The 9,463-nt window shown below is 38.8% G+C and overlaps 2 protein-coding genes and 1 long non-coding RNA gene across 3 annotated transcripts in view; 1 reads left to right on the top strand and 2 right to left on the bottom strand.

Moving 5' to 3' along the window:
- LOC138000878 (uncharacterized) overlaps positions 1-21 on the top strand; it is a 1,273-nt gene extending 1,252 nt beyond the window's left edge. The window contains exon 3 of the long non-coding RNA XR_011123204.1: positions 1-21. This exon is cut by the window's left edge and continues 641 nt beyond it. This is a non-coding gene — a long non-coding RNA (uncharacterized lncRNA).
- LOC138001476 (tyrosine-protein phosphatase Lar-like) overlaps positions 1-9,249 on the bottom strand; it is a 63,220-nt gene extending 53,971 nt beyond the window's left edge. The window contains exons 1-2 of the mRNA XM_068848093.1: positions 9,141-9,249; positions 2,445-2,465 (exon numbers count right to left, since the gene is read on the bottom strand). Of these exons, the coding sequence (XP_068704194.1) occupies positions 2,445-2,465; positions 9,141-9,219 (100 nt within the window). The 5' untranslated portion in view covers positions 9,220-9,249. The remainder of the gene's footprint in view (positions 1-2,444; positions 2,466-9,140) is intronic.
- Positions 6,353-7,639, bottom strand: LOC138000872 (piggyBac transposable element-derived protein 4-like). Its single transcript, XM_068847547.1, has one exon. It carries the CDS (start codon positions 7,433-7,435, stop codon positions 6,368-6,370), a length of 1,068 nt encoding a protein of 355 aa, XP_068703648.1. The 5' UTR covers positions 7,436-7,639; the 3' UTR covers positions 6,353-6,367.
- Positions 9,250-9,463: the final 214 nt, after the last annotated feature.

Here is a 9,463-nt window from a genome sequence, read left to right as displayed (position 1 = left end):
CAGCACTAATTCTTTTTTACTTGGCAGATTGTTTACTTTTCCTTTTCAACAATCACAAATTATCTTTAGTCATACTTTGTCTCTGTACAAAGCCAAACTGAGTTAGGCTTGTGAAGATGGGCATTCTTTGTTTGTTCATTCTTACGACCCTCTCTCTTCCATCAGGTTGAGTTAGGCTTGTGACGATGGCCATTCATTGTTTGTTCATTCTTACGACCATCTCTCTTCCGTCAGGTTGAGTTAGGCTTGTGACGATGGGCATTCTTTGTTTGTTCATTCTTACGACTCTCTCTCTTCCCTCAGGTTGAGTTAGGCTTGTGACGATGGCCATTCATTGTTTGTTCATTCTTACGACCATCTCTCTTCTGTCAGGTTGAGTTAGGCTTGTGACGATGGGCATTCTTTGTTTGTTCATTCTTACGACTCTCTCTCTTCCCTCAGGTTGAGTTAGGCTTGTGACGATGGCCATTCATTGTTTGTTCATTCTTACGACCATCTCTCTTCCGTCAGGTTGAGTTAGGCTTGTGACGATGGGCATTCTTTGTTTGTTCATTCTTATGACTCTCTCTCTTCCGTCAGGTTGAGTTAGGGCATTCATGGTTTGCACTGAGAACTTTGTTTCCTTTTTGGCCCTCTATTCAGTTGTCTATTAAGTTTCAATTCTCCTTTAATGTGAATGGCTGCAAATCCGTGTCATTGGGAGGAAGATGCTCAACAGTTGTTCAGTCATGGTAACATTTTAAATTTTATTAAAATAATTTATGGCATGGAGAAAGTTCATTCAATTTGGCCAGTGTAAGTGCTAGACCTATATGGCCTGCAGAAATTTTACTGATCTTGTTATCCATCCAGCTCAAGATGTGACTGTCATATTTGGCGAGTCAAGGGAATTTTTTTTCAATTTTTCAGTTGATCTGGAAAGATATATAGCTAAATATGTTGACTGCTCTGCACCATGATCACAAATAGATCTTATTACCTTAAGCTGTTTTTTTTTGCCAATCCGCAAAGACATTCATGATAAATAAACATGTTTCAACTTAAGCATAAGGTTTCTGCATCTAAGAATTACAGGGGCTTGAGTCTACTTTTTACAAATACTAACAATCACAGGTTGCCTACATAATGTGTTTGACCCTTGGTATTATTGAATTTAGAAGCAATGTATGAGAATAGCAAAAAGTTCCATATTATTGTACAATTCTGGGATAAATATTTGCATATAAGATGAGAATAAACAAACCTTCATCCGAAATGTTCTGCTGTGTCGTTATTGTGGCTGCTTGTGGGAAATTTAGCGATTTCAAGGACGTGTGTTGCTCTGGTAAAAATTGCTACAATTTGCCATTTTCAGCCATAATAACAACAGCACAAGATCATTTCAGATAGTTTATCCTCTTCTTGTGTAAATATTTATTGCAGAATAGTACAATAATAATTATGGAACTTTTTGCTATTCTCATACATTGCTTCTAAATTCACCCTTTGTGTGGGTCCCCTGTGATAACAATGATTAGTGAGTCCATAGCTAGATCTGAAAACTCAATCAGCATTACTGCTGGCTCTACTCAATTAATATTGGTCTCTAATTTATTTCCTTTTTAATTATTTTTCAGGCTACCATGGAAATAGTAAGGAATAGGACATTAGCAATTGTGTAACTGAAGAGATGAATAAAAATGTAAAATGAAGAGCTATTTCAAGGTTCCAGTTGTTCTACCTTATTGTAGACAAAATTATACAGGTTTATCCTAGCAAGTATTTTATTGCTTTTGTGTACAATGGTGCTAGGTATTATGAATTCTGTGCTCGCTTTCCAGGGTGACAAAAGGCTCCTAAAATTCAAACTGCTTGAGACAGCAGTACATGTAGAGTATCATACTAACACAAGAACTACAGCTGTGTGTTTCACATTATCGTTCCATTATCATTATCAATATAGGTATTGTTATTGTTATCATCATCATCATCATTATTAGTAGTAGTATTATTCCTTTCATTTATATATATATATATATTAATATGTTAATTAATTAATTAATTAATTAATTTAATTCCTGGCTGGGAAATAAAATAAATTTGATCAGCTGGCTGGGAAACCAACCAATTTTATCTTGCTGGCTGGGAAATTTCTTGTGTGTCTTGCTGGGAAAAAGGAACAGATAATTTTTTCCCAGCAACACTGAAAAACACCTGAAAATGCCTTAATAACATTTATTTTCATTAACTGGGGTATAATAATACATTTTACAACAAACTGGTCGTTGGGTGCCCCTGCATGTAGTCTCCATAATTTATCATGCACAGACTTATGTAAATGTCAGCTCAGATATAGGATTTGCTGACATAGGCTGAATAATAGACTTGATATGACTACATGTAGGTCCTTTCAAGCTTGCAGATGTAATAAAACTGTTGTTTGGAAGGAATAAAAGAAACCGTACCTTTACTAGACGCTTGTGATCCTACATTGAAATGAGAAATACCAAAATTACTACAGTGTAACGGATATTATTAGCCAAGCTCATAAGAAGCCTTAACCCATTGACTTTGTTAATGATGCCGCGCGTGACATATTGATTACCTGGCGTTACGTATGTTAATTACGGTGGTATGCGAGCGCTAAAAATAAACCATATGCGCAGTAAATGTACACAAGAGATAGAGTTTTAGAATTCAGTCCAACGGAAGAAGAGACAGCGAACTTTCTGGTGATGCAAAAATAATTCGAAAAAGTGATTGAAAACACGTCCTGAGGCTCAACTGAAAATTTAGAAGTAGATTTTTCGAAGAAGCGCGCGTTAAGCTATCAAGAAAGTTGTTTATCACAAACTAAGAAAGCGCTTGAAAAAATGTATATTATAATTCAAAATATGCCCAGTGTAGTTTACAGTAGAGTGTACTCACTCAATGGATAAAAATTGTTCGAAGCTTATGTCAATTTCCTTGTTTTCTTTCAGGTATAAACGCTAAATACACCAGACACGCCGCTGCCGAAAAACAAAATTTCGGAATGTTGACAGCCGCAAATTAATAAAGTTAACTGATAATTTTTCGGGTTTCGTGACAAACCAAATAAGGCCAAATTGTGTAGAAAAGTGCTCTAGACTAGCACCTCATCGGAGACTTGAACTCAAAGATAACTTACGACTAACACAAGAAAAACAACTGAAGAAATCGATGGAGGTATTCACACATTTGCGGAATATGAACGCGCGATCGACCGACCATCTGGATATCATTTGTTTTATCAAGATACTGATCTTCAGTGGTAATGCTCCAGATGTCAAAAGTCCTTCAATTACCAATTTATTTTAGGACAAAAAAACCTCGTTACTTGATGGTAACAGCTAAGGAAGAAAAATTTGAAGACATGTTTTTTGACAAAGCTATCCACGAGGTCCGTGAAGCACATGCTGAAGACTGTAATTGTTCGAAATATTTTCCCACAGACAACATGTAAGAAACACACAGATTTGAGGTTTAAAAATAGAATTTATTGTCATGTTCAAGGAACAGCCAAAGACTAAAGAAATATCAGCCAAACTCATCAGCCAAATTCTTGGGCCAACACCAAGAAAGAAAAATAAATAGCCGCCAAATATGGCCATACAATCAAATTCAAAAATTACTTTCGAGTATCAAACGCATAAAATCAAACTCGCAAAAATAAATCCATGGCAATCGGAAGCCAAACAAACAATCGGAAGCCAAAGGGCCGAAAGGGCCAAATTTAATCTTTAGGAAAATATATACTTATCCATTACTCGTTCTTCCGATGCAGATTGGATTTCCCTGGCAGGTGAGGACTCGGCGAATGAAGGGATGTTTACACTATTTACAATGTGTGGTAATCATGAAAGCAAGTTCTACAAAGGGCAACGCTGCACTGAATACACTTAAAACTAGATTCTACTGCCCTTCCCTTAGAGGTCCTATTTCCTACCATCTTACAATAAACACATTCTTTCTTCCTACCGTCAATTTTTACAATGAAATGTTTCGCGGCATTTCCAGGGTCATTACTTAGATTTTCGATCCTACGTCGCTTAGAGGAATGCGGCAAAGAAACAGTCGAGGAAAAGCCCGCAATTAACTGCTTAGCGAGATTAGTCCTAAAAGCTAACTGTTTAACTCTCCCTTCCCCTTGAGTTACCCGATAATGATTAAACAAGATAAACGCATTACAAATTGAAATATCTACTACAAACCAAAAAAGATACCGATACCACTTATAACAAGAACGGCCTACAGAATAGTATTTACGTAATTGATCTGCGAGATCAACACCGCCCATGTTCTTGTTGTACTGAGCAACAACTGCAGGCTTAGCGATATTTTGGTTGTGTCTTTGCACATCTAAATCTGGAGGTAACGGACTACAATTAGTTGAGAGAAACGAAACGTCCCTTTTGTCGTGCCATTTTGTGAAAACTACATTACCTTTCTGCCTAACTACTTTCTCGCCTGCAGCACGCAATTTATCCTTCGCACAAGGTGGAAGGTCCGTGCGGTTGATCCTTACGGTGGCACCACAGGCGGCCCAGAGTCGGAAGGTAAACAATTATAAGGATTTGTATGGGAATCTTGATAACAGACTGAAAAAGATATTTACCCGCAAAAGTTCTCAATAAAAAAGCCGTACTTTATTGTCATGGTGAATTTCTTGCTTTTTGTGTGGTTTTTTGCCTGATTGAATGCGATTTAAGCGACTTCTCAAATTCCCGAGTCGTCACTCTTCCCTAAATAAAGGAAAGGCTGCCAACTCATTTCTAACTTACCTCAGATCTCGCCGAAAAAATTCACACTTCTCCGGCATCAGTCACGCTCAAACTCCGGCGATGGCTACACGGATAAATTTACTTCCCCTTGACCAAGTTTCAAGGTCCAGCAAGTATCCATCGCTGAGAAAATGCGAAAAATATTCAAATTTTCAAACTCCTTCGAGGCTCGCTAACAACCAATTTTGACACGGCTGGTCAACGGTTCACCGAGCCTCCATACGGTGAGCGCAAACCTACGCAAGTGTACCCATAGTTGGGCAGAGCAAAACAAATCCCAGACTCGTCCCCAAATACCTGCCTGGGGTCATGTTCGCGTTTCTAAATCGGCGAACGATATTAAAAGTTCCACACTGAAACCTTAAACACAGCTCCCATCGCTTTGGTTGCCCCACCGCATGTTATAAATCCGGATTTTCATCGAACTCCGTAAGTACTGAAGCTGTTTGAAGCCTCGCGCGTGCAAAAATCCCCTCGTCCGATGACACTCGACACCACCGCTGTTTTTTTGTTGTTGTTGGAAAAAGTATAGTTTTGTTAAGTGAATTACTTTGAGCCAAAGAAATCACCGCACCGTAATTTCTACTGTCCAAAAAACAGACAAGCGAGATTGTAACTCGGGTACCTTTCAGGTATTCCGAGTAATAATCGTTGCTTTTCGATCGATATCGCTTGATGCACCGGTGTGAGAAATAATTTTGAACATTTCAACGCAACTGGAAGCGCAAAAACAAAGCACAGATGATTTCAACGATGGCATTTTCCTTGGACTCTCAACAGAAAAATGTGTCCAAAAGGCTGAAAAGGTGCAGCGACCTTTTCATATGAATTTCTTCTGCAGTCATGATGTGAGTTGTTGGCGGATGAAAAACAGGATTGTGTTTCATACACTAGTAAATACCTTCGACTGCGTTTCAAACTCCATCCAAACAGCTTCAGTACTTACGGAGTTCGATGAAAATCCGGATTTATAACATGCGGTGGGGCAACCAAAGCGATGGGAGCTGTGTTTAAGGTTTCAGTGTGGAACTTTTAATATCGTTCGCCGATTTAGAAACGCGAACATGACCCCAGGCAGGTATTTGGGGACGAGTCTGGGATTTGTTTTGCTCTGCCCAACTATGGGTACACTTGCGTAGGTTTGCGCTCACCGTATGGAGGCTCGGTGAACCGTTGACCAGCCGTGTCAAAATTGGTTGTTAGCGAGCCTCGAAGGAGTTTGAAAATTTGAATATTTTTCGCAGTTTCTCAGCGATGGATACTTGCTGGACCTTGAAACTTGGTCAAGGGGAAGTAAATTTATCCGTGTAGCCATCGCCGGAGTTTGAGCGTGACTGATGCCGGAGAAGTGTGAATTTTTTCGGCGAGATCTGAGGTAAGTTAGAAATGAGTTGCCAGCCTTTCCTTTATTTAGGGAAGAGTGACGACTCGGGAATTTGAGAAGTCGCTTAAATCGCATTCCATCAGGCAAAAAACCACACAAAAAGCAAGAAATTCACCATGACAATAAAGGACGGCTTTTTTATTGAGAACTTTTGCGGGTAAATATCTTTTTCAGTCTGTTATCAAGATTCCCATACAAATCCTTATAATTGTTTACCTTCCGACTCTGGGCCGCCTGTGGTGGCACAAGCGTAAGTGTCATTACTCTCGAGGTGTTCTAACAACTTAACTGAGCTAAAAAAATTGTCAAAGTATACATGGTGATTCTTATTCATGAAAGGCCTTACCATTTTAGTAACTACATCATAACCTAAACCGTAAATTCGAGGCCGCTGATTTGCTTCCTTACCTAAGTAAACATCGTAATTTAAAACGTAACCGTTACTAGAATCAGCGGCCATCCAGACTTTAATACCGTACTTAGTTGGTTTGGCTGGCATGTACTGTCTAAAAGAAAGCCTACCCCTAAAGCCAACCATACCCTCATCTACAGAAATGTTCTTAGTGGGCTTAAAATTATTTTCGCACTTATTTCTAACATAATCTAGAACTGACCTAACCTTGAAGAGCCGATCATAATTTGCATCGCCACGTGCAGGCTCCCTAGAGGAATCGCTAAAATGCAAATAAGAACTAATTTCTTCGAATCTACTCTTTGCCATTGTCTTCTTAATACCGTGATTGGCAAAAAAATCATCGGTAGACCAATATAAAGCTAAATTTGGGAGCTTAACAATACCCATAATTATGTTAATAGCTATGAAGGCCTTTAATTCTGCGCGGCTTACTTCACGAAAACGGGCAAGGCGCTGTGGGTTATCTGCAAGTTTCTGACGCGCATACCTATTCGTTTCTGCTACCATTAAATCCCACAGATCGTCTCCGAAAAAAGCTAAGAAAAAACTTAATTCATTAGGATTATCTAAAACAAAATTAAGGCCAGTGGCTTCCAGGAACTCTGGAACTTGAACATCGTCGAGCTGGTCAGTCCAGCGAGCTTCTTCTTCTTCAGCATCAGTGTCGTCGCTTGCTTGATCGCCAACGTCTTCTTCGCCACTTAAGCCATCTAAATCTAAATCGCTATCATTACCGGTATTTACAGCAAAACCATAAAAACTCCCTTCATCCTCCGAATCCTCAAACAACTCAGGAATTTCCTCATGCTCATCATCTGACGCATTACCTGACGCACAACAAAGTACATCAGCCATTGTTCAGTGTAATCTGATCGCGCGATTGAAAAGATAAAAACCAGACCTCGTGGCTTCGCTCTTCAACTGTCAAAATCTGCGCAAAAGACGGCAAATGATTGGGCAATTACCTAACTAAATCTCCATAACAACAAAAAATAGAGATTTCCTAAGGGAGACTGGGTAGAGGCCTAAGATCGACTCTGATCAAGACGCCATTTTTACGGCCGGTTGAGGCCGGTTTAGGTATTTCAGGGGTCATCGCGCGCGGCCGGTTGAGGCCGGTTTAGGTGTACTATTGTTATTGCGCATCCGTTCTGCGCATCTCAAGATACTCGGATTTCCTATCGGTCGTGCTTACTAATGCAGGGATATTTTTGCGCAGTTTAAATTTACGCGGAGAAAGAAGAACTTAGCAAGTGCTCTTGGTATCCAAAAAGAAAATTGGGGGTAACCATGCATTTTTCAGAGATAATTAAGCTTTAATTTGGAAAGGAACGCCATACATTGCTTTGTATTTTAAAGCTTTTTGCTAACATTGTTGATTAATTATCTTTGAAAAATGCGTGGTTACCCCCAATTTTCTTTTGGATTTCAATAACACTTGTTGAGATCTGCTTTTCCCGCATATTCAGTAAACCCCGCAAAAATACCTTTAAATTAGTAGCCACCTTCCTTAAGATGATCACCTTCACGCTCTCATAAATAAGAAAATGAAAATGAAAGTAAGGAACTTAACGAAAAAAAAAAATAACTACTTAGAATGGTGTCTGAAGTCCTAAACAAATACCCATTTTTCCTTCCTGCTAAGGCGATAAAACTATCCCCAGAAAATTTATCGATTGGAGTCAATGTAAGCACTTCGAAATTTTCTAATTGCTTAACATTAAAAACTTAGCATAAATTTAAGCTTAAGTTTAAATTGCCGAACTTTAATACATTTGACTTTATGTACAAATCGTATGCGAATCAAGAGCCAATTCGTGGTTTCTTTAAATTTTAATTTTAACTTGAATGTCTAATGAAGATTACACCTGGTGCCTGTACTTGTTAGTAGATTGTGTTTACATGCAATATCTCGCGTTTAAAAGCCTACGAGTTAAGTATTGTGTAAAAATCATCAAGTGGAAATCGGCTTGCGTGACGCAAGAAAAACCTCTAAATGTTCTCTTCAATGAAAAAAACAATGAACTGCGTATGATAAAACGAAAACAGCAGAACAATGGTGTTAGGCTTGTTGATTCTTCATTGGAATGGAACCCGAGCGGAAGAGCAAAACTTCCGTCAATGTTTTTGTTTTGGCGTGCGACAGAAACCGCTTGACTCTTTTACAATAAAAGTCAAAAGACCAAATAATTTCGGCACGATAGGAGCTGATCGCAGCATGCAAATCGTTACTCTATTTCATTTTCTAACTAAAAGTGGAGGAAATTGAAATGTACCCGTGAGTACGAAAGGATGTTTTGTGAAACTTCTGGAAATGTTTAAACTGTTGTAAGCTTAAGTATAAAACGTCAAGTATATTAATTTCTTCATGAACAAACAAGCTCGTTTCCATGCGATGCCGAAGCAGGAACGGATAGTCATTGACGATTATTGAAAGCTGCTTCTAAGAAACCTAGCTATGAACAAAGCGACAAATCAAACGAAGAAAACCTGACACACTCTGAACAATCAAGCGCGATGAACCGTCTCGCGACGATAAAAGAAAACGAAACCATTTTACCTGTTTCTTGCGATAGTATGTTGATGACCAGAATTAAAGACGTCCACAAATAAGAGGACTTCCGAACAAAAAACGCCATTTTACTGGGAATTTCTAACCAGACGAGCGCTCCTTGCAACGGGAAGTGGCTGTATTTGGACACGTGACAAGAAGATTCTCCGATTGACCAATCAATTTTTAAGACAGGGTGTGACCGGGAATGGACATGTCAGCGGAAAAGGATAAATGTTTACAACAAAACGAAATTTTTGAAGATTACCGCATTCACTGATTCTTATTTTCTAAGCTTTATCTGCTGACTAATCTATCTATCTATCTATCTA

Source organism: Montipora foliosa, chromosome 4 (assembly GCF_036669935.1).
Source record: "Montipora foliosa isolate CH-2021 chromosome 4, ASM3666993v2, whole genome shotgun sequence".
Classification (NCBI taxonomy): Eukaryota; Metazoa; Cnidaria; class Anthozoa; order Scleractinia; family Acroporidae; genus Montipora; species Montipora foliosa.
The sequence above is the reverse complement of the archived record's forward strand: the minus strand, read 5'-3'. Positions and strand labels throughout refer to the sequence as shown.